At 35.0% G+C, this 20,688-nt stretch overlaps 1 protein-coding gene across 29 annotated transcripts in view; it reads left to right on the top strand.

Annotated features, from left to right (window-relative positions):
* The window catches only part of RNF180 (ring finger protein 180), a 276,981-nt gene extending 261,213 nt beyond the window's left edge, over positions 1-15,768 (top strand). For all 29 annotated transcript variants that reach the window (XM_070587474.1, XM_070587482.1, XM_070587472.1 and 26 more), the window contains one exon: positions 14,076-15,768. In XM_070587474.1, the coding sequence (XP_070443575.1) occupies positions 14,076-14,275 (200 nt within the window). In that variant the 3' untranslated portion in view covers positions 14,276-15,768. The remainder of the gene's footprint in view (positions 1-14,075) is intronic.
* Positions 15,769-20,688: the final 4,920 nt, after the last annotated feature.

Here is a 20,688-nt window from a genome sequence, read left to right as displayed (position 1 = left end):
AAAAACAGAATCAATAAAAAATAGAGAATCTGAATAGACCAATCACAAGTAAAGTGATTGAAACAATGACAACCTCATCCCAAAAAGCAAAAGTCCAGGAACAGACAGCTTCTCTGGTGAATTATACCAAACATTCAAAGAAGATTTAGTACCTTTCCTTCTAAAACTATTCCAACAAATTGAAGAGGATGGGATGCTTCTTAACTTCTTTTATGAGGCCAATGTTACTCTGATACCAAAGCCAGAGAAGGGTGACACAAGAAAGGAAAATTACAGGCTAATATCACTGATGAACATTGATGCAAAAATCCTCAACAAAATAGCAGCAAATAAAGTACAACAATCCGTTAAAGGATCATACACCAGAATTAAGTGGGATTTATTCCAGGGATGCAGGGATGGTTCATCATCTGCAAATCAATTAATGTGATACTGCACATTAACATAATAAATAATAAAAATCATGATTATCTCAGTAGATGCAGAGAAAGCATTTGCCAAGATCCAAAATCTATTTATGATAAAAATTCTCAAGAAAATGTGTATAGAAGGAAAGCACCTCAACATAATAAAGGTCACTTATGACAGATCCACAGCCAACATCACACTCAGTGGTGAAAAACTGAAAGCTATTCTTTTGAGAACAAAAGCAAGACAAGAATTCCCATTTTTACCTCTCTTATTCAACATGGTACTGGAAGTTTTAGCAAAACTGTCACTATTTGCAGATGACATGATTCTACATGTAGAAAACACTGAAGAATCCACAAAATCACTTTTGTAAATAATCAACAAATACAGTAAATTTACAGAGTACAAAATCAACATACAAAAATCAGTTGCATTTCTATAAACTAGTAACAAACTAACAGAAAAAGGTGTCAAAAATACAATCCCATTTACAATTGCAATAAAAAGAATAAAATACCTAGGAATAAATTTAACCAAGGAGGTGAAAAGACCTATACACTGAAAACTATATGACATTATTGAAAGAAATCAAAGAAGACAAAGAAATAGAAAAATATTCCATGCTCATGGAATGGAAAAGTAAACATAGTTAAAATGTCCATATTACCTAAATCACTCTACAAATTCAATGCAATTCCAATCAGAATCCCAAAGATATTCTTCATGGAAATTAAACAAAAAATGCTAAAATTTATATGGATCAGCAAAAGACCCTGTATAGCCAAAACAATCCTAGGAAAAAAGAACAAAGCTGGAGGTATCACACTCCCTGAATTTAAAATATACTGCAAAGCTGTGGTAATCAAAACAGCATGGGACTGGCAGTAAAACAGACACGCAGATCAATGCAACAGAATTGAGAGCCCAAAATAAAACTACACATCTATGAGCAGCTAATCTTTGACAAAGGAGCCAAGAACATGCAATGGAGAAAGAAAGATCTCTTCAGTAAATGGTGTTGGGAAAACTGGACAGCCACATGCAAAAGAATGAAAGTAGACCATTATCTTACACCATGCACAAAAATTAACTCAATATTATTAAAGACTTAAATGCAAGACCTTGAACTATACAACTCTTTGAAGAAAAAGATAGGCAGTGCCTTCTTCGACATCGGTATCTTTTCAAATACATGTCTACTCAGGCAAGAGAAACAAAAGAAAAAACAGACAAATGGGACTATATCATACTAAGAAGTTTCTGCAAGGCAACTGTCAACACATTGAAAAAACAGTCTGCCAACTTGGAGAAAATATTTGCAAATCATATATCTGAAAAGGGATTAATCTCCAAAATATATGAAGAACTAATACAACCCAACAACACAAAAATGAACAACGTAATCAAAACATGGGTAGAGGATATGAACAGACGTTTTTCCAAAGAAGATATACAGATGGCCAACAGGCACCTGAAAAGATGTTCAACATCACTAATTATCAGGGAATTGCAAATCAAAATTACAATGGGATATCACATCACACCCCTCAGAAGGGCTATAATTAACAAGAAATAACTTGTTGGAGAGGATGTGGAGAAAAGGGAACCCTCATACACTGCTGATGGGATCCAAACTGGTGTGGCCACTATGGAAAACGCTTTGGAGATTTCTCAAAATATTAAAAATAGCAATACTATATGATCCAGCTATCCCACTGCTGTGTTTTATCCAACAAACCTGAAATCAGCAATTCAAAAAGATTTATGCATCCCTGTGTTCATCGCATCATTATTTACAATAGCAAAGATGTGGAAGCAACCCAAGTGCCCATGAATGAAGATGATGTGGTATATATATACAATGGAATACTACTCAGCCATAAAAGGATAAGATCGTGCCATTTGTGACAACATGGATGGACCTTGAGGGTGTTATGATAAGTGAAATAAGTCAGACAGAGAAAGACTATACTGTATGATTTTACTCATATGTGGAAGATAAACAAATATGCATATAAGGAGAACAGATTAGTGGTTACCAGAGGAAAAAGGTATGGGGGAGGGCAAAAGGGGTAAAGGGGCACATAATGTATGATGATAGATAAAAACTAGACTATTGGTGGTTAAACATGATGCAGTCTATACAGAAACTGAAATATAATAATGTACACCTGAAACGTACACATTGTTATAAGCCAGTATAATCTCAATAAAATAATAAAAGAAAATCTTCTCAACAAAATAATTAGCAAACCAAATTCAAGAACACACTGAAAGGATAATGTAGCAGGACCAAGTGGGATTTATCCCTGGGATGCAAGGATGGTTCAACATAAGCAAATCAATAAATATAAAATATCACGGGGGCTGGCCCCGTGGCCGAGTGGTTAAGTTCACACGCTCCGCTGCAGGCGGCCCAGTGTTTCGTTGGTTCAAATCCTGGGCGCAGACATGGCACTGCTCATCAAACCATGCTGAGGCAGCGTCCCACATGCCACAAGTAGAAGGACCCACAAAGAATATACAACTATGTACTGGGGGACTTTGGGGAGAAAAAGGAAAAAAATAAAATCTTAAAAAAACATATATATAAAATATCACTTCAATAAAATGAAAGATAAAAATTATATGATCATCTCAATAGATGCAGGAAAAGCACTTGACAAAACACAGCATCCTTTCATGATAAAAACCCTTAACAGACTGGTTATGTAAGAAACATACTTCAACATATATGACAAACTCACAGCTAACGTTATGCCTGATGGAGAAAAGTTGAAAGCTTTCCTTCTAAGATCAGGAACAAAACAAAAATGCCCACTCTCACCAATCCTGTTCAATATAGCACTGGAAGTCCTAGCTATAGCAATTAGACAAGACAGAGAAATAAAAGGCGTCCAAGTCAGAAAGGAAGAAGTAAAAGTGCTGCTATTTGCTGATGATATGATTTTGTATATAGAAAATCCCAAAGAGTCTACCCAAAAAACTATTGGAACTAATCAATGATTTCAGTAAAGTTACAGGAGACAAAATCAACATAGAGAAATTAATTGCATTCCTTTACACTAGTGGTGAAGTATCTGAAAAAGAAATAAAGAAAACTAACCCATTGACAACAGCATCAGAAACAATAAAATACTTAGGAATCAATTTAATCAAGGAAGTGACAGATTTTTACAATGAAAATTACAAGACTTTGCTGAAAGAAATCATAGAAGACACAAACAAATGCAAAAACATCTCATGTTCATCAATTGGAAGAATTAATATTGTTAAAATGTCCATACTGTCCAAAGCCATATGCAGATTCAGTGCTATACCCATCAAAATACCAAAGGCATTCTTCACAGAAGTAGAAGAAAAAATCCTGTAAGTTGTGTGGAACCCTAGATGACCCTGAATAGCCAAAGCAATCCTGAGAAAAAAACACAGCCAGAGGTATCATGCTTCCTGATTTCAAGCTATACAACAGAGCCATAGTAATAAAAACAGTACAAAAGGATGAATATTGTATGATCCCACTTATATGAGATATCTAGAATAGGCAAATTTGTAGAGATAGAAAGTAGATTAGAGGTTACCAGGGGCTGGGAGAGTGGAGATTGGGAAATTAGAGCTTCTCTTTGTAGTAATGAAAAGTTTTTTGGAAATAGTGGTGATGGTTGCACCACTTTGTGAATGTAATCAATGCCACTGAACTGTATACTAAATAATGGTTAAAATGGCAAATTTTATGTTATATATATTTTACCACAATACAAAAAATATTTTTATAAAAACGACATGGCATTCCCTTCTTGCCTGGTTACAGGAAAAAAACTTAATTTTATAATTTAGCCTGATAATTTTATAAACTATATTGAAAGTTAATCAAGTGTTATAGAATTGTAAGTAATGTGCAATATATTTTAACTTATCCAATATAAAAAGTTAATTTTGCAGGATTAATACATTTGACTCTGGGATCCTAAAGAGATAGGAGATAAAGATGAAATTTAAAATCCATTTTGCATTAAATTTTCAAGTATATTAACAAGAGTAATTCTATACGTACTTGTGACTATAAAAATGTCACTCCACTTCTGCTAAGGCCTACTTATATCAATCAACTTTGAAATAGCAAAATTCTTATATAATATGAAGAATACAGAGCAGTGAAAGACCATGCTTCAACCTTGTGTCCCATTGCACATGAAGAATTAGGACATATCTCCTTTTAAAATACTGATTTCAGGGCTCTCTGAATTAACCTCTAAATAATATTTTTCATAACAACTACAAAATGTATCTCAGATATATTCACAATGGTATTCAATTCCTGCTGAAAATACATTTGAGAGGCTTGATTTAGAACACTCTCAAAAAATAGGCTAATAATTCATTCTATTCTCTGAAGTCTATCCTTATACACAGGCACTCTTCCATCCATTCAACAAACACCTATTAAGTACCCACTATAAGCACTGTGCAAGTTGCTAAAATTACAAAAATGAATGAGATAATTGTTGACAGTCTTTCTGTCTCTGACAGAATCTTCAAAATAATGGAGCCTACTCTGGTCTTTGGTGAATATAAATTTGAACCGTATTTTGTAGGGGGAAAAAGTCATAGCCTTGTTTTCTAGGATATGAGAGAAATCCTTCTAAGGTAAAATTGTTTTTACAAAATTAAATTTATGAAGAGGCAGAAGTACCTGTTTGACATTCTGGAATCTTGGTTCTTTATGTTCTTTCTGAACCTGACAGTGACTTAGAGATTTTCCTCACAGTTCTTTCTTGCTCTTTAATTTCACATAATGAATTTCTCCAAGAGATTTTTCTTTTTTTTTATGATGTGGGAAAACAAATTAAATGCAACTTTCATGATTATCACCCTTTTGTTGAAGAGTTTTATAAGTCATGCCATTATTTTCAGTCAGAATTCATAATAACTTTGAAATATTTTTTCCCTAAACTCTTCCTGAGTGCTCTATTCCACATCATCCTAAACTTTATGACCCAGGATGACAGGGCAGCCTCTGTCTGGTACATTGCTAGTTGTTGTGGAGGAGGAAAAGAAACTGCTGCAGCATCTCAAACTGATAAGTGCTCTACCCAGAAGCAACACACAGTATTTTCATTGGACAGTCATTTTCATTGGTCAAGTCTCATGGCCATGCCAGACTTCTAAGAGGCAGGGAAGTGCAAATAAACCATGTACTCAGGAGAACAGAATATTTGTGAAGAGCCCTAAATGTACAACAACTATGAAATTTTTGGTCCAATTCATTTGAAAACTTGGATAGAATGGATAATGTATAAAAGTTACAAAGAATGACTCAAGAAGAACTAGAAAATATGAATAGACAACAACTGTTAAAGAAATGGGTTGGTATTTAAAAATCTGCCCTTGCACCTGAAAAGACTACAGGCCCACATGGTTTTGTAGGCTAGATTTACCAAAGCATCAAGGATTCTAATTTTATGCAAACGTTTCAGAGAGTAAAAAGAAAGCACAAGATTGCCAATATTGAGAACGGTTAAGGGTCTGAGATTTACCCTATATGCAAGCTAACAAGTTAGTCTGCCAGTTTCATGGATGCCTGCAGAACACATGAGACTCCTGGGTCAGAGGCAACAGTAGCTAGAGCAACAGCATTTGTGATGGATATCTGAGCCCCATTTCTCACAGGGCATTACAAATAGGGCCAGATGATATATACACATGTGGTGGGGTGTGTTATTTCAAATTACCAATGGCATTTTTCACAGAAATAGAAAAAACAATCCTAAAATTTGTATAGAACCACAAAAGACCCCAAATGGCCAAAGTAATCTTGAGAAAGAAGAGCAGAGTGGAAGGCATCACACTTCCTGATTTCAAATTATATTGCAAAGCTATAGTAATCGGAACAGTAGTGGCATAAAAACAGACACACAGACCAATGGAACACAATGGAGAGTCCAGGAATAAACTCACGCATACACGATCAACTGCGACTCAGTAAGGGTGCTAACAGTACACATTGAGGGAAGGACAGTCTCTTCAATAAATGGTGTTGGGAAAATTGGATTGCCACATGCAAAAGGATGAAATTGGACCCTTATCTTACACCATACACAAAAATCAACTCAAAATAGATTGAAGACTTAAGATCCGAAACCATAAACCTCTACAAGAAAACATAGAGTGTAAGCTCCTTGACAATGGCCTTGGCAATGATTTTTTGGAGATGACCACAAAAGCTCAGGCAACAAAAGCAAAAATAAACAAGTGAGACTACATCAAACTAAAGAGCTTCTGCACAGCAAAGGAAACACTCAAGAAAATGAAAAGGCAACCTACGGATTGGGAGAAAATATTTGCAAACTATATATCTGTTAAGAGATAATGGAAATCCGCCAAGAGAGTAGGCTTCAGGTACTCTTACAACAACAACAAAAGTAATTATGTGAGGAGATAGGTATGTTACTTAGCTTGAGTATAAGAATCATTTCACTCTGTATAAAATCATCATGTTTTACACCTTAAAATATCAATTTTTATTAAAAAATACAAAATAAGACATACACAAATAATAATTTAGGATTGTTCTTGATCAAAGAAGTTTGACTTTAAATAACCATACTAATAATACCCAGGTGAATGAAACCTTGCCATTAGAATAAGCAGCCTGATCTAAAGCATAAAATTTAACATTACTCAATTGTTAAAATGGATGAACCAGAATCTGCTTCAAGCTTGAGTCTCACAGAACCTTTATCACTAGAGTTACTAGCAAGTACCAGAATTACGTATTTTCTGCTGTTTATTGTATTGTTCCCACTCATTAACACGAATAAGCACACAAATACTTAAACTAGGCAGTAGATAAGTAAAAAGCAAAGATTAATAATCAGGTTATCAGTCTTCAGAAAATTGAATTTTATCTTTTAGAGGCCCTTGAAATTATATATTGGTTGCCAACAAAAACAGGTTGCCATTGGGCAAGTTTATACTCAAGCTCTAAATAATTACCATGTAAATATCATAAAAAGGAACAGCATTTCACAATGAGATGTAGTTTTTCTCAGAAATGTCATATTCATTTAGTCATAAATGGACTAGCACTTACTTCTGAGATTTGCTTTTTATTTACTAACCAATCTCCTTAAGTAAGTCCACGTTTTGAAATTTATGAAAATTAAAGCTGTTTCTTCAAAAGAGTACCATTTTGTCACTCCAGTTTATTCAGTGCTACAAAAAAATAAACATTTTTCTCATAGAATTTTGCTCAAATAACTGAGGGAAATTCTCAGGGCGTAAAATATAAGGTTAAGCTGGTGATCAGAAGTTACAAACAGAGGTAATAACAGTAGCTGTAAAAATAAAACATGAATAATGTTTAAATTTGGAAAATGCTCTTGTGAAAATAATTATATTTGATTCTCACAAATTTTTTTATGGTCTTTTTTTTTTGTTGAGTTAATGATAGGTTACAATCTTGTGGAATTTCAGTTTTACATTAAAGTTTGTCATTCATGTTGTAGGTGCACCACTTCACCCTTTGTGCCCACCTCCCACCCCACCTTTCCCCTGGTAGCCACTGATCTGTTCTCTTTGTCCACATTTTTAAATTCCTCATATGAGTGGAGTCATACAGAGATTATCCTTCTCTAACTAGCTTATTTCACTTAACATAATTCCCTCAAGATCCATCCATGTTATTGCAAATGGAATGATTTTGTTCTGTTTTGCAGCTGAGTAGTATTCCATTGTATATATGTACCACATCTTCTTTATCCATTCGTCTGTTGATGGGCACTTAGGTTGCTTGCACGTCTTGGCTACTGTAAATAATGCTGCAATGAACATTGGGGTGCACAGGACTTTTGGAATTGCTGACTTCAAGCTCTTTGGATAGATACCCAGTGGTGGAATGGCTGGATCGTATGGTAGTTCCATTTTTAATTTTTTGAGGAATCTCCATACTGTTTTCCATAGTGGCTGCACCAGTTTGCATTCCCACCAGCAGTGTATGAGGGTTCCTTTTTCTCCACAACCTCCCCAACATTTGTTACTATTAGTTTTAGATATTTTTGTCATTCAAACGGGTGTAAGGTGATATCTTAGTGTAGTTTTAATTTGCATTTCCCTGATGATCAGCAATGATGAGCATCTTTTCATGTGCCTATTGGCCATCCGTATATCTTCTTTGGAGAAATGTCTGTTCATATCTCCAGCCCATTTTTTGATCGGGCTGTTTGATTTTTTGTTGTTGAGTTGTGAGAGTTCTTTATATATTATGGATATTAAGCCTTTGTCAGATATATTACTCACAAATATTTTTTCCCAGTTATTGGGTTGTTTTTTTGTTTCAATCCTGTTTTCATTTGCCTTGAAGAAGCTCTTTAGTCTCATGAAGTCCCATTTGTTTATTCTTTCTATTGTTTCCCTTCTCTGAGAAGACACGGTGTCCGAAAAGATCCTTTTAATACTGATGTCAAAGAGTATACTGCCTTTGTTTTGTTCTAGAAGCCTTATGGTTTCAGGTCTCAGCTTTAGGTCTTTGATCCATTTTGAGTTTATTTTGGTGAATGGTGAAAAAGAATGGTCAATTTTCATTCTTTTACATGTGGCTTTCCAGTTTTCCCATCACCATTTGTTGAAAAGACTTTCTTTTCTCCATTGTATGCTCTCAGCTCCTTTGTCGAAGATAAGCTGTCCATGGATGTGTGGTTTTATTTCTGGGCTTTCAATTCTGTTCCATTGATCTGCACACCTATTTTTGTACCAGTACTGTTTTGATTACTGTAGCTTTGTAGTAGTTTTAAAGTCAGGGATTGTGATGCCTCCCATTTCTTTTTTTTTTTTTTTGCTCAGGATTGCTTTAGCAATTTGGGGTCTTTTGTTGCCCCATATAAATTTTAGGATTCTTTCTTCTAATTCTGTAAAGAATGTCATTGGGATTTTGATTAGGATAGCATTGAATCTGTAGATTGCTTTTAGGTAGAACAGACATTTTAACTATGTTTATTCTTCCAACCCATGTACATGGAATGCCTTTCCATCTCCTTATGTCGTCATCCAATTCTCTCAGAAAGGCCTTGTACTTTTCATTATATAGGTCCTGCACTTCCTTAGTTAAATTTACCCTGAGATATTTTATTCTTTTGGTTGTGATTGTGAATGGTATTGTGTTCTTGAGTTCTTTTTCTGTTAGTTCATTATTAGAATATAGAAATGCTACTGATTTATGCAAATTGATTTTATACCCTGCAACTTTGCTGTAGTTGTTGATTACTTCTAAGAGTTTTCCAATGTATTCTTTGGGGTTTTCTATATATAAGATCAGGTCGTCTACAAACAACGAGAGTTTCACTTCTTCCCTCCCTATTTGGATTCCTTTTATTCCTTTTCCTTGCCTGATTGCTCTGGCCAGGACCCCCAGTACAATGTTAAATAAGAGAGGTGATAGAGGGCATCCTTGTCTCGTTCCTGTTTTCGGGGGAATGGCACTCAGTTTTTGCCCCTTCAGTATGATATTGGCTGTGGGTTTGTCATATATGGCTTTTATTATGTTGAGGTAGTTCCCTTCTATGCCCATTTTATTCAGAGTTTTTATCATAAATGGCTGTTGGATCTTGTCAAATGCTTTCTCTGCATCTGTTGAGATGATCATGTGGTTTTTATTCCTCAGTTTGTTGATGTGGTGTATCACATTGATTGATTTGCAGATGTTGAACCATCCCTGTGTCCCTGGTATGAATCCCACCTGATCATGAGGTACGATCCTTTTGATGAATTGCTGAATTCGGGTTGCCAAAATTTTGTTTAGAATTTTTGCATCTATGTTCATCAGTGATATTGGCCTGTAGTTCTCTTTTTTCGTGGTGTCCTTGTCAGGCTTTGGTATCAGCGTGATGTTGGCCTCATAGAATGTGTTAGGAAGTGTTCCATCCTCCCCAATTTTTTGGAATAGCTTTAAAAGGATAGGTATTAAATCCTCTCTGAAAGTTTGGTAGAATTCCCCAGGGAAGCCATCTGGTCCTGGGGTTTTATTCTTTGGGATGTTTTTGATTGCTGTTCAATCTCTTTCCTTGTGGTTGGTCTGTTCAAATTGTCTGCTGCTTCTTGAGTGAGCTTTGGGGATTGTAGGAGTCCAAGAATTTATCCATTTCCTGTAGGTTATCCATTCTGTTAGCATAGAGTTTTTCATAGTATTCTCTTATATAATCCATTGTTTTTCTGCAGAGTCTGTTGTTATTTCTCCTCTTTCATTTCTGATTTTGTTTATTTGAGCTTTCTCACTTATTTTCTTTGTAAGTCTGGCTAGGGGTTTGTCAATTTTATTTATCTTCTCAAAGAACCAGCTCTTTGTTTCATTGATCCTTCCTACCACCTTTTTTGTTTCAATAGTATTTATTTCTGCTCTGATTTTTATTATTTCTCTCCTTCTGCTGACTTTGGGCTTTATTTGTTCTTCTTTCTCTAGTTCAGTTAGCTGTAGTTTAGGATTGCTTATTTGGGATTTTTCTTGTTTGTTAAGATGTGCCTGTATTGTGATGAATTTTCCTCTTAATTCAGCTTTTGCTGTATCCCATATGAGTTGGTATGGCATGTTATCATTTTCATTTGTTTCCAGGTATTTTTTTATTTCCTCTTTAATTTCTTCAATGATCCATTGCTTGTTCACTAGCGTATTGTTTAGTCTCCACATCTTTGTGCCTTTCTCCGCTTTTTTCTTGTAATTAATTGTAGCCTTATAGCGTTATGGTCAGAGAAGATGCTTGTTATTATTTTGATTTTTTTTTTAATTTGTAGAAGCTTGCCTTGTTTCCCAACATATGGTCTATCCTTGAGAATGTTCCATGTGCACTTGAGAAGAATGTGTATTCTGCTGTTTTAGGATGAAGTGATATATATATGTCTATTAAGTCCAATTGTTTTAGTTTTTCGTTTAGCTCCACTATTTCCTTGTTGATTTTCTGTCTGGATGATCTGTCCATTGATGTGAGTGGGGTGTTGAGGTCCCCTACTATTATTGTGTTGTTTTTAACATCTTCCTTTAGGTCTGTTGATAGTTGCTTTATGAACCTTGGTGCTCCTATGTTGGGTGCATAGATATTTATAAGCATTATTTCTTCTTGGTGAAGTGTCCCTTTGATCATTATATATTGTCCCTCTGTGTCTCTCTTTACCTGTCTTATTTTGAAATCCGCTTTGTCTGATATAAGAATTGCAACACCTGCTTTTTTGTGCTTGCTATTAACTTGAAGTATTGTCCTACACCCCTTCATTCTGAGCCTGTGTTTGTCCTTGGGGCTGAGGTGTGTTTCCTGGAGGCAACAAATTGTTGGATCTTGTTCTTTAATCCATTTTGCCACTCTGTGTCTTTTTATTGGAGAGTTCAATCCATTTACATTGAGAGTGATTATTGATGCATGTGGACTTAATGCTGTCAATCTGTTGCTCATTATCTGGTTTTCCTGCGTTTCTCTTCCTGTGTGCTTTAGCCTACTTATTGACTACTGCAATTTCTCATGCTGGGTTTCTTAGATTTTTCCTTATTTACGTTTTGTGGCTCTGTTCTCTTCTTTAGTTTAGTGGCTACCCTGAAGTTTGTATTTAGAATCTCGTGTATAATATAGTCTATTTTCTGGTGGTCTCTTACTTACTTGGCATAGACTGATTTAGTCCCTTTGCTCTTCCCCTCCTAAATTATTATTTTCATTTCTTATTCCAACTCGTGTTATGAGTTTGTAGTTAGAGTGATAAGGTCGCCTTTGCTTTGGTAGTTTCCTTACCTTTATCCTAGTGCTATAGTTGAATATTTGCTATCCTATTCTGGTTCTATTTCTCTGTCTCCCTACACTGTGGTTTGTGACCCCTTTCTCGTTTTTTTCTTTTTTCAGGTATGAGAGCCTTCTTGAGGATTTCTTGTAGTGGAAGACTTTTCGTTACAAATTCCCTTAACTTTTGTTTGTCTGGAAAAGATTTAATTTCTCCCTCATATCTGAAGGATATTCTTGCTGGATAGAGTATTCTTGGCTGAATATTTTTATCTTTTAAAGTTTTGAATATGTCACTCTGTTCTCTCCTAGCTTGTAAGGTTTCTGTAGAGAAATCCACTGAAAGTCTGATAGGAGTTCCTTTGTAGGTTATTTTCTTCTGTCTTGCTGCCCTGAGTATTCTTTCTTTGTCTTTCATTTTTGCCATTTGTACTACTATATGCCTTGCAGTAGGTCTTTTTACATTGACAAATCTAGGAGATCTGAAAGCTTCCTCTACACATATTTCTTCCTAATCCTTAGATTTGGGAAGTTCTCTTCTATAATTTCATGAAGCACACTTTCTGCTCCATTTTCCTTTTCCACATTCTCGGGAATTCCTATGATCCTTAAATTCTTTCTCCTCATTGAATCCACTATCTTTTGGAGATTGTCCTCTTTTTTTTTAACTCTTAGTTCTCTTTCTTCCTCTGTCTGGAGCCACTCAGCCTATCTTCAGTTAGGCTAATTTTCTCCTCTATGGTGTCTACACAGGCATTCAGGGAATCCATATTCTGTTTTATCTGGTCCATTGTGTTTTTCATCTCTAGTAATTCTGTTTGATTCTTCTTTATAATTTCAATCTCTTTTGTGAAGTAACTCCAGAACTCATTGTCTTGTTTCTCTATCTTTCTCTCTACCTCATTGAGTTTTTTGATTATAGCTACTCTGAACTCATTTTCACTTAGTTTACATATTTCCAAGTCCTCAGGACTTAATTCTGTGTTTTTACTGTTTTCCTTCCGGTCTGGAGCTTTTATAAATTGCTGGATGGTAGAGGAGTGGTTTTTTCGCGTAATGGTAGAATTTGGTTGCAGTTACAGCCTGTCGCCACTAGAGGGGGTTCGAGAGCCACGCGTTCTGAGCTCTCTGCCTGCGGGCAAGATGGCGGCGCCCAGCGTGGTTTACCGGGGGGGAGGGGCTGTTTTTCTTGTGCCCCAATCTGAATTTGGATCAGTTCTGTTCTCTGGTGTCCCCGAGCAAGGAAGCTTTCCCCCGTCAGCGGGTTTTCACTATACCAGTGGTGGGAGTCCTGGATGATCCCCTGGTAGTGTGGCGACCCCCCCCCCCCGACTCCTTCCCGCACCGGCAGCAGCGATCACACACTCTAGGGGAGGGAGCAAAGTTCTCTCCTACCCCATTCCAGCTCCTCCAAGGCTGGCAGCAGGGTCTCTGTCCTCCATCTTTTTGATACTGTAGGTCTCCGACATCCTGGCATTAGGTTTATTAGCTGAAATTCAGTTTTTTTCCAGTCCTTTGTTGTAGTTTGGAGGGAAGAGAGTCCCGGGTCAGCTCACCCTGCCATTTTGGTCCGCCCACTCCAAATGTTTTTAATTTAAATGATCAGATGGTATAGATGAGAAATCTGAGACCCAAAAAGATCATATACCTTGCCCCAAATAAATGACAGAAACAAGGATAATTCCGACTCCATATCCCATGCTAATTTTACTGTCCTCGCCCTTAAAACCCTTAACTAAAAAGAGACTTCTGATAGTTGCTTATCATTGAAAAAAACTTTTAGGAATACAACATACCTCTCAGTGAAATCAAGATTGAGCTGTTCCTGGTTCCTGTGTTCATAATGCAAGTTCCTTTCTGAGCACTTATCTGAATTTAATGAGCTTTAAAATAATATGTTTATACATCTTCTAGGCTTCCATAGACATGCAGCTCCAGTTACAAGAAGGCAGTTCCCACATGGCGCACATAGGATGGATTATCTGCACTTTGAGGATGATAGCCGTGGATGGTGGTTCGACATGGATATGGTGATCATCTATATTTATTCGGTGAACTGGGTCATTGGATTCATCGTTTTCTGCTTTCTTTGCTATTTTTTCTTTCCATTCTAGGAATGTTCATACCTTACTACAGTTGAACAATCACAAATGATGTAGATAACAATTAGTCAAACAATTTTAAATGTGCTTTGAAGTTTTTATAATGTTGCATTATTTAAATTGGTGTTTTTGGAAAGTCTGAGAATAATGGATTTATTAATGTTTTTAGTGTAATAAATTAACTTTATTCAAGAGCTAATCTATCTAGCACTTAACAGCAATACCTTAATTTCATAGTTCTTCCTTTAGGATTTATGGGCTCTAATTATACAATGTCACTTTTATACTTATTTTAATTGTAAAGACTGAGGTTTTCCCTCAACTTAAATATAGTAAAAATACAAAAAGAAATGATAATCTGGGTAGATAGTATCTTTATTGATAAAATGTTTAGTCAGTCACTACTTATTCTCAGGCAAATTATGTGCATTAAAGATAGTTCTAGAAACTCATCTAACAGGGTATATATAGTTAGGTATCTCTACTTACGTCCCATTCTATTACCAAGAAGCTGACTGTCCTTTTTTTACTGACCTAATAATAGCTTTAGTGCAACATTTTTAATTATTACAAGAACAGAATGGTAAATACAAAAGAAGGAAAAAAAGCTGAGACTAATCCCCACCAATGGACGCTTAAATAGTAACAGTTTTCAAACTGCAGGATTACTCATCTGAAAAATAAAAAATCTACTGACTGACTTTCAGTAGTCTAAAAGAACATTGCATGTCCAAAATGTAATTAATGTAGTGATTCATTTAACTAGCAGGTTGTCAGATATATTGTAAATGTGCAATAAAGAGTGGCTTTTAAATTTTTTCATTGTTATTAAGTGGTTTAATGTCTGGAATAAAGAATTGTTGTAAATAGGCTTGTGAATTTATAGAAAGAAAACATGACATTTATTTTTATTTATGATTATACTAATCCTTGGAATTAGTTTTTCCCTTATTAAAAAAAAAAAAGATCAGAATTATCCCAGTACGAGAAGGAATTGGGGCAGGTATCCCAGTTTTAAAAGTGAGAAAATTAAGCACAGAGAAGTAAGTAAGTTTATTTATTTCAGTAACATAGGACAAAAGTTTTCATTATGGACTACTAGCCCCAATATTCCTATGCCATGGTGTCATGTATCTGATAATGCAATAAGCATAGTTTTACATAAGGTAGGTGAACCTCTCATGGCACTAAAATTAGCACCATCCAGACAAATTGGGATTGGTCAGGCTTCAACAGTTCAGTCTATGGAAAGTCCAGATTTTGCCTAATTACTACTGACTGTATTTGAATAAAAGCGTTTAACTGATGATGTGTCGTGTTCTAAGAAATATGGAAGAACGGTACAGGTTTTTATTCTAAATACTGTTTTTATTGTTGTATTTAAAATTATATCTTGGAAAAGAAACAGTAGCATACATTAGACAAATCTAGAAAGCAGAAACCTAAATGCAATTTAGAATCAGATCAATTTTTGCTCATATGTCATAATAAAATATATAAATAAATTATGCTTGCAGTCTCTTGACATACAACTAATATCTTGATGGAACAATGTCGTCAACTAAGCTCAGTATTACCTTGCAGAAATAAAAATGGATATTTATAGTCACTAATTTATTGCTCAAAATAAAGATAATATGATGTAAGGGAAAATACCACTTTCCTAAAGTATATATCAGGACTGAAAAATTAACAAAACACATACAGTGGGCAGTATTTTAAAGAACTTTAAAATAAATTGCAACCATATCCCAGGAAATTCCTGGCTTATAAACTGTAGCAAATATGCCTTCCTTGATTCCTAAATTACTTAAAAAGTTGATTTCTGGGAACCGGCCCAGTGTTATAACAGTTAAGTGCTCACGTTCTGCTTCAGCAGCCCGGGGTTCACCAGTTCGGATCCTGGGTGCAGACATGGCACTGTTTGGCAAGCCATGCTGGTGTAGGCATCTCACATATAAAGTAGAGGAAGATGGGCACAGATGTTAGCTCTGGGCCAGTCTTTCTCAGCAAAAAGAAGCAGATTGGCAGCAGATGTTAGCTCAGGGATAATCTTCCTCAAAAAAAAAAAAGTTGATTTCAATTATATATAAATAGCATTATAGATGCAGATTTCTCAGAGAAACCAAGTTGATTCCCAGTATAAAGTCAGTGATACATATCAGTTTATAGATCTGTATCTACAAACTAAATACAAATATATATACTACTCTTAAATAAATATAATACCCTTAAAAAACAAAGCATAGTGTGGAGGAGCATTCTAAATGGATTGATTATATGCATCATGACTAATAACTTGATCTGAAAATTACATCATTTGTCATGTTAAAATTAAATTTAGAAAATAATTATAAATTTCTAATTTCACTTTAAAATATTTTTAAATTTCATACAAATAGAGGTAAAAGCTGCTAAATATTAAGAAGTACAGCATTTCCTAGAGCTACCAGTTTCTGAGAAGCCAGATAAAACTGAGATGAAAAGAAACCATTTCTTTTCTTCTGGCATCTGTCACACAGTAACCATTCAATAGATGATTGTTAAATTTGTAAATAAAATACATGAATAAGCTTTAGAGTGAAACAAAAAATTGTATGGTCTTCTTATTTAGCGTCTTTCATAGTATCAATTACGTAAAAACTCATTTTTCAATAAAGAACAAAGGAAAATCTTAAAACTACAATATTTGCCCTAGTATTAATTAATAGGTTTAATTTTCTGAGCAATCAATATCAACAATTTCTATTTCTACTGTGCTTAATTATGGTGTAGGTTAATTTTAAATATTTTCACCCATTCATAAAAAAATGCCAAGACTGAGGTACTTTTCTAAATACGTTCAGAAAATAGTTTATTTCTTGATTGTAAAAAAGCAGATTCATAAGCCAAGACCAATTCATTTTACTCATTCATTATACTCACCAGAAGCTAGAGGAATCTAAATTAGACAAATATAAAAGGAATCAGAATTTATGTTGTACAAAGACCCCATCAGTGTGAATCACAAATTCAAGAATAGAAAATGAAATTCTGTGTCTGCTGTATTACTAGTGCTGAGGCCAGGTACCTGAGGGTAACTGTAAATATTCAATAAGAACATGATTATCCTTTGACCTTGTTCCCAACACAGACACAGATGAAAAGAAGTTAATCTTGTTAATTTGCTGTTTTCTTGTTTAACCTGAGGGATGACTCAAGGGTCACAAGGATTTATGAGCTTGTTTTGCAGAAAAAAAAGGAATGCTTTCAAGGAAGTTATGATCACCAGATAACCAGCCCCCAGCTGCTGTTGACCCTGGAAGTCTGTTGCCCAAGGGCTTATCTGGAGTGAAAGAAGTACAGATTTCTCCTTTGTTTCTCTGAAACTCCTCCTCCCAAGCCCCTTAGCTCTATAAAACCCCTTGTTTCCTTCTTTTGTTAAGGTAGATTAGAGAGGACCTGTCCTCCTGCCTTCTCATTTTGGGCAATTCAAATAAACCTTTCTTCGTCTCCAAACACCAGTGTCTCAGTGATTGGTTATTGTGCATCAGGCACACAAACTTGAGATTAAGAGGTTCCGTATCAAGGCATCTCTAGAATTAAATGCTAAATATAAAAACAAGACCACCATCAATTTCATTTCTGCCTTGGAATGTTGTTTCTAAGATACTTGTAATGGCATGACAAAAAAAGAAAATTCCAGTTAATAAAATTTTCACTTAAATAAATGTCTTCTATGTGGCTAAATGAAGGTACAGATTCTTAAAAACTTGATTTTTCTCTGGATTCTTTGTTAAGCAATGCCTTATAGAAAAGCATTCTCTGATTAAATGCAATGACTTTTAAAATCTTTGACTCTTCAGAGAATTCTGCAGTTGAAGGCAGAGGATACTGCATGACATCTGCTATATCTTAGATACTGTGCTGGTCACATTATTAAATTATCTAATTTAATCTTCTCCATACTTACTCTTTGAATAAGATGATGTTAACCTCCTATTACAGATAAGAAAGAAAAGTAACATGACCAAAGTCCACACAGTTAGAAAGTGATTGATTTATCTTTATTTCTGTGCTCTATACTCTCAGTAATATCTGATAACTTGATGAAGTTGGATAGTCACTGAAGAAGCTTTGGTAATAATTCTGCTAAGAAGCACAGGGAAGAAGAGATGGTATGAATCAAGCATGTAGGAATGAACTACTTGCACTTTGTTTATAACAATTTTCATTGCTTATACCAATGAAAATCTACTTACTATCTGCAGGATGCTATTTAATATGCAATACTGCATTTGATAGTAGCTTTCATTCTGTGTGCCAACTTGACTGATTTGTAGTAGCTAACTGGAATGCTCTTTTAAGGATTCTGAGGTTACATCTTGCCTCCATGAGGAAAAGAGTGGTCTGACCCTCTGGCAATGTCTCTCAAATATAGGGGAAGAAGAGTGATAAGGAAGAATCAATCCATGTCGGATATTTGCCATCCTTGGATAAGGGTGCAGAAAGGCATTCATGTTTTAGAAGCAAGTCTTGCCATTTTTGAGGGAAAAAGAAAAAGGTAGCTTAGTGACTATAATTAATAACATTATGATATATACTAATTATGAGATTTAATTAATAGTAAACTACTTTCCAGTCCTATACTTATCATTTTGCCTTAAAAAAGATTAGTAGGTACCTAATGTGAATTACATAGAAGATCTTTAAAACATAATGGTGTAGCTACAGTGTAATTTGATTTTCTCAACTCAGAAAAATTTAAAACCCTGTCATACAAGAAAAGTATATAGTCCTCATTTGCAAGTTCTATAGGACTAGATGAATGCTGCTATAATATCTATTCTGGTCCCAGCGTTTAAAGGCCCACCAGGCAGACAGGAGTATAGTATAGCCATCAGCCGGCATCAGAAATCAGCCACAGTGGTGCTGCAACCTTCATGTGCCCACATTCAATCCTGTTCAAATGCATATTTTCCGAAGGTGTAAAGTGGGCCTGAGGTTCGGCATTGCTAACAAGCTGCCAGGTGATACTGATCTGCTGGCCCCTGGCCAGACTTAGGATAGCAAGGAACCAAAAGAAGCTCAAAGGAAAAGAAGGCAAAGAATCTTGCTTCCTTGTCATTAACATAACAGTGTCTCAAGAAGACAAACTTCTCATTGTTTCGGCGTTGGAGAATTGCACTATACTGGTTATCCAATATATAAGAATTATAATGAATTATGCTATAAATTATTTTACATAAATCTATTGAATAAGCTTCTGAAATTACTTGGTGGGTTTTTAAGTCTAGGTAGCAATACATAAGTAGTTTATTTAAAATCCACAAACCAAACTTTTTTCTTTTTTTAGAAAATAATGTATTTCCCCACTTTTCTCTCTTTTCTCCCATTACCTGCACTTTGGCCTTCATATCTTTATCCAGAATCTATTTAAATAAAATAAATGTGAGATTATAGTTATCAGTAATAATACCATATCTGGAGCTATAAAATAAAATGTACTATGGCATTTATGCCCATCTCTAATTCTTACTATCCATTATAATTGCAAAAATCAAGAGACCTCATTATCATCCTGGGTCATATGACTAAGATTTACTTAACCTTTCTTTCCTCATTTTCCTCACCTGTAAAACTATGCATAATAAAACAGACCTTCGCAGGATTCTGCTGGGATAAACATCAGTTCACCAAAAAAGACGTTCTTTAGGAAACAGGTCAAACGAAGGAAACAAAGACAAGGCAATATTTTCCATTTATTTGATAATGGGCACATTAACCTCTCTAATTTTGTTTCTTAATTTATAAAAAAGAAAAAAATAGTCTTGTGGATTAAAAGACGTAATGCTAGTGAAAGCAAGCATTCAGTAAATGTTTTTCTCTTTTCTGTCCTCTTATTTAAAAACTTATTTTTGAAGGAGCCATAGAAAAGGTTTTATTTTTTAAAAAGATATTAATAAGGTTAAAATACTTTATTATTGTTCATGCACAACTAAAATCCTTAATTACTGCCAATTAAATCTTATATTCCCTTAAGCTGACAGATAGTATAGCAAAGAATTGTCATTAACTGGTCCATTAGGCAAAACTGGATTAGAAGTCAAGTTTTCTAGCCAGTAGAATGAGGGTCTGCCTGTATTCTTTCATGAGTCCTCCTTTTCTCGAGCCATAGATTTAGTAGCATCATGGCACATGGCTACTGGCACATGGCCATACCAAGGAAAGCATTTTACTGAGAACTTAAAGCAAGCACATAAGATTCTGCTAAATTTACAAAACTCAGAAGGCCTGAGGAGTATGATTTCCTAATTTTGATGTTATCCAGAAAGTTTTGTGTTTGATGAAATAAATATTTGTTATCAATTTTGGTGTTTATTAATTTTCTTAATATATAAAATAATAATGATGATACCTACTTAAAATTTGAATCACACTGTTAT

This window comes from Equus przewalskii, chromosome 20 (genome assembly GCF_037783145.1).
Source record: "Equus przewalskii isolate Varuska chromosome 20, EquPr2, whole genome shotgun sequence".
NCBI lineage: Eukaryota > Metazoa > Chordata > Mammalia > Perissodactyla > Equidae > Equus > Equus przewalskii.
Note: the sequence above shows the minus strand (reverse complement) of the source record. Positions and strands in the feature narration are given on the sequence as shown.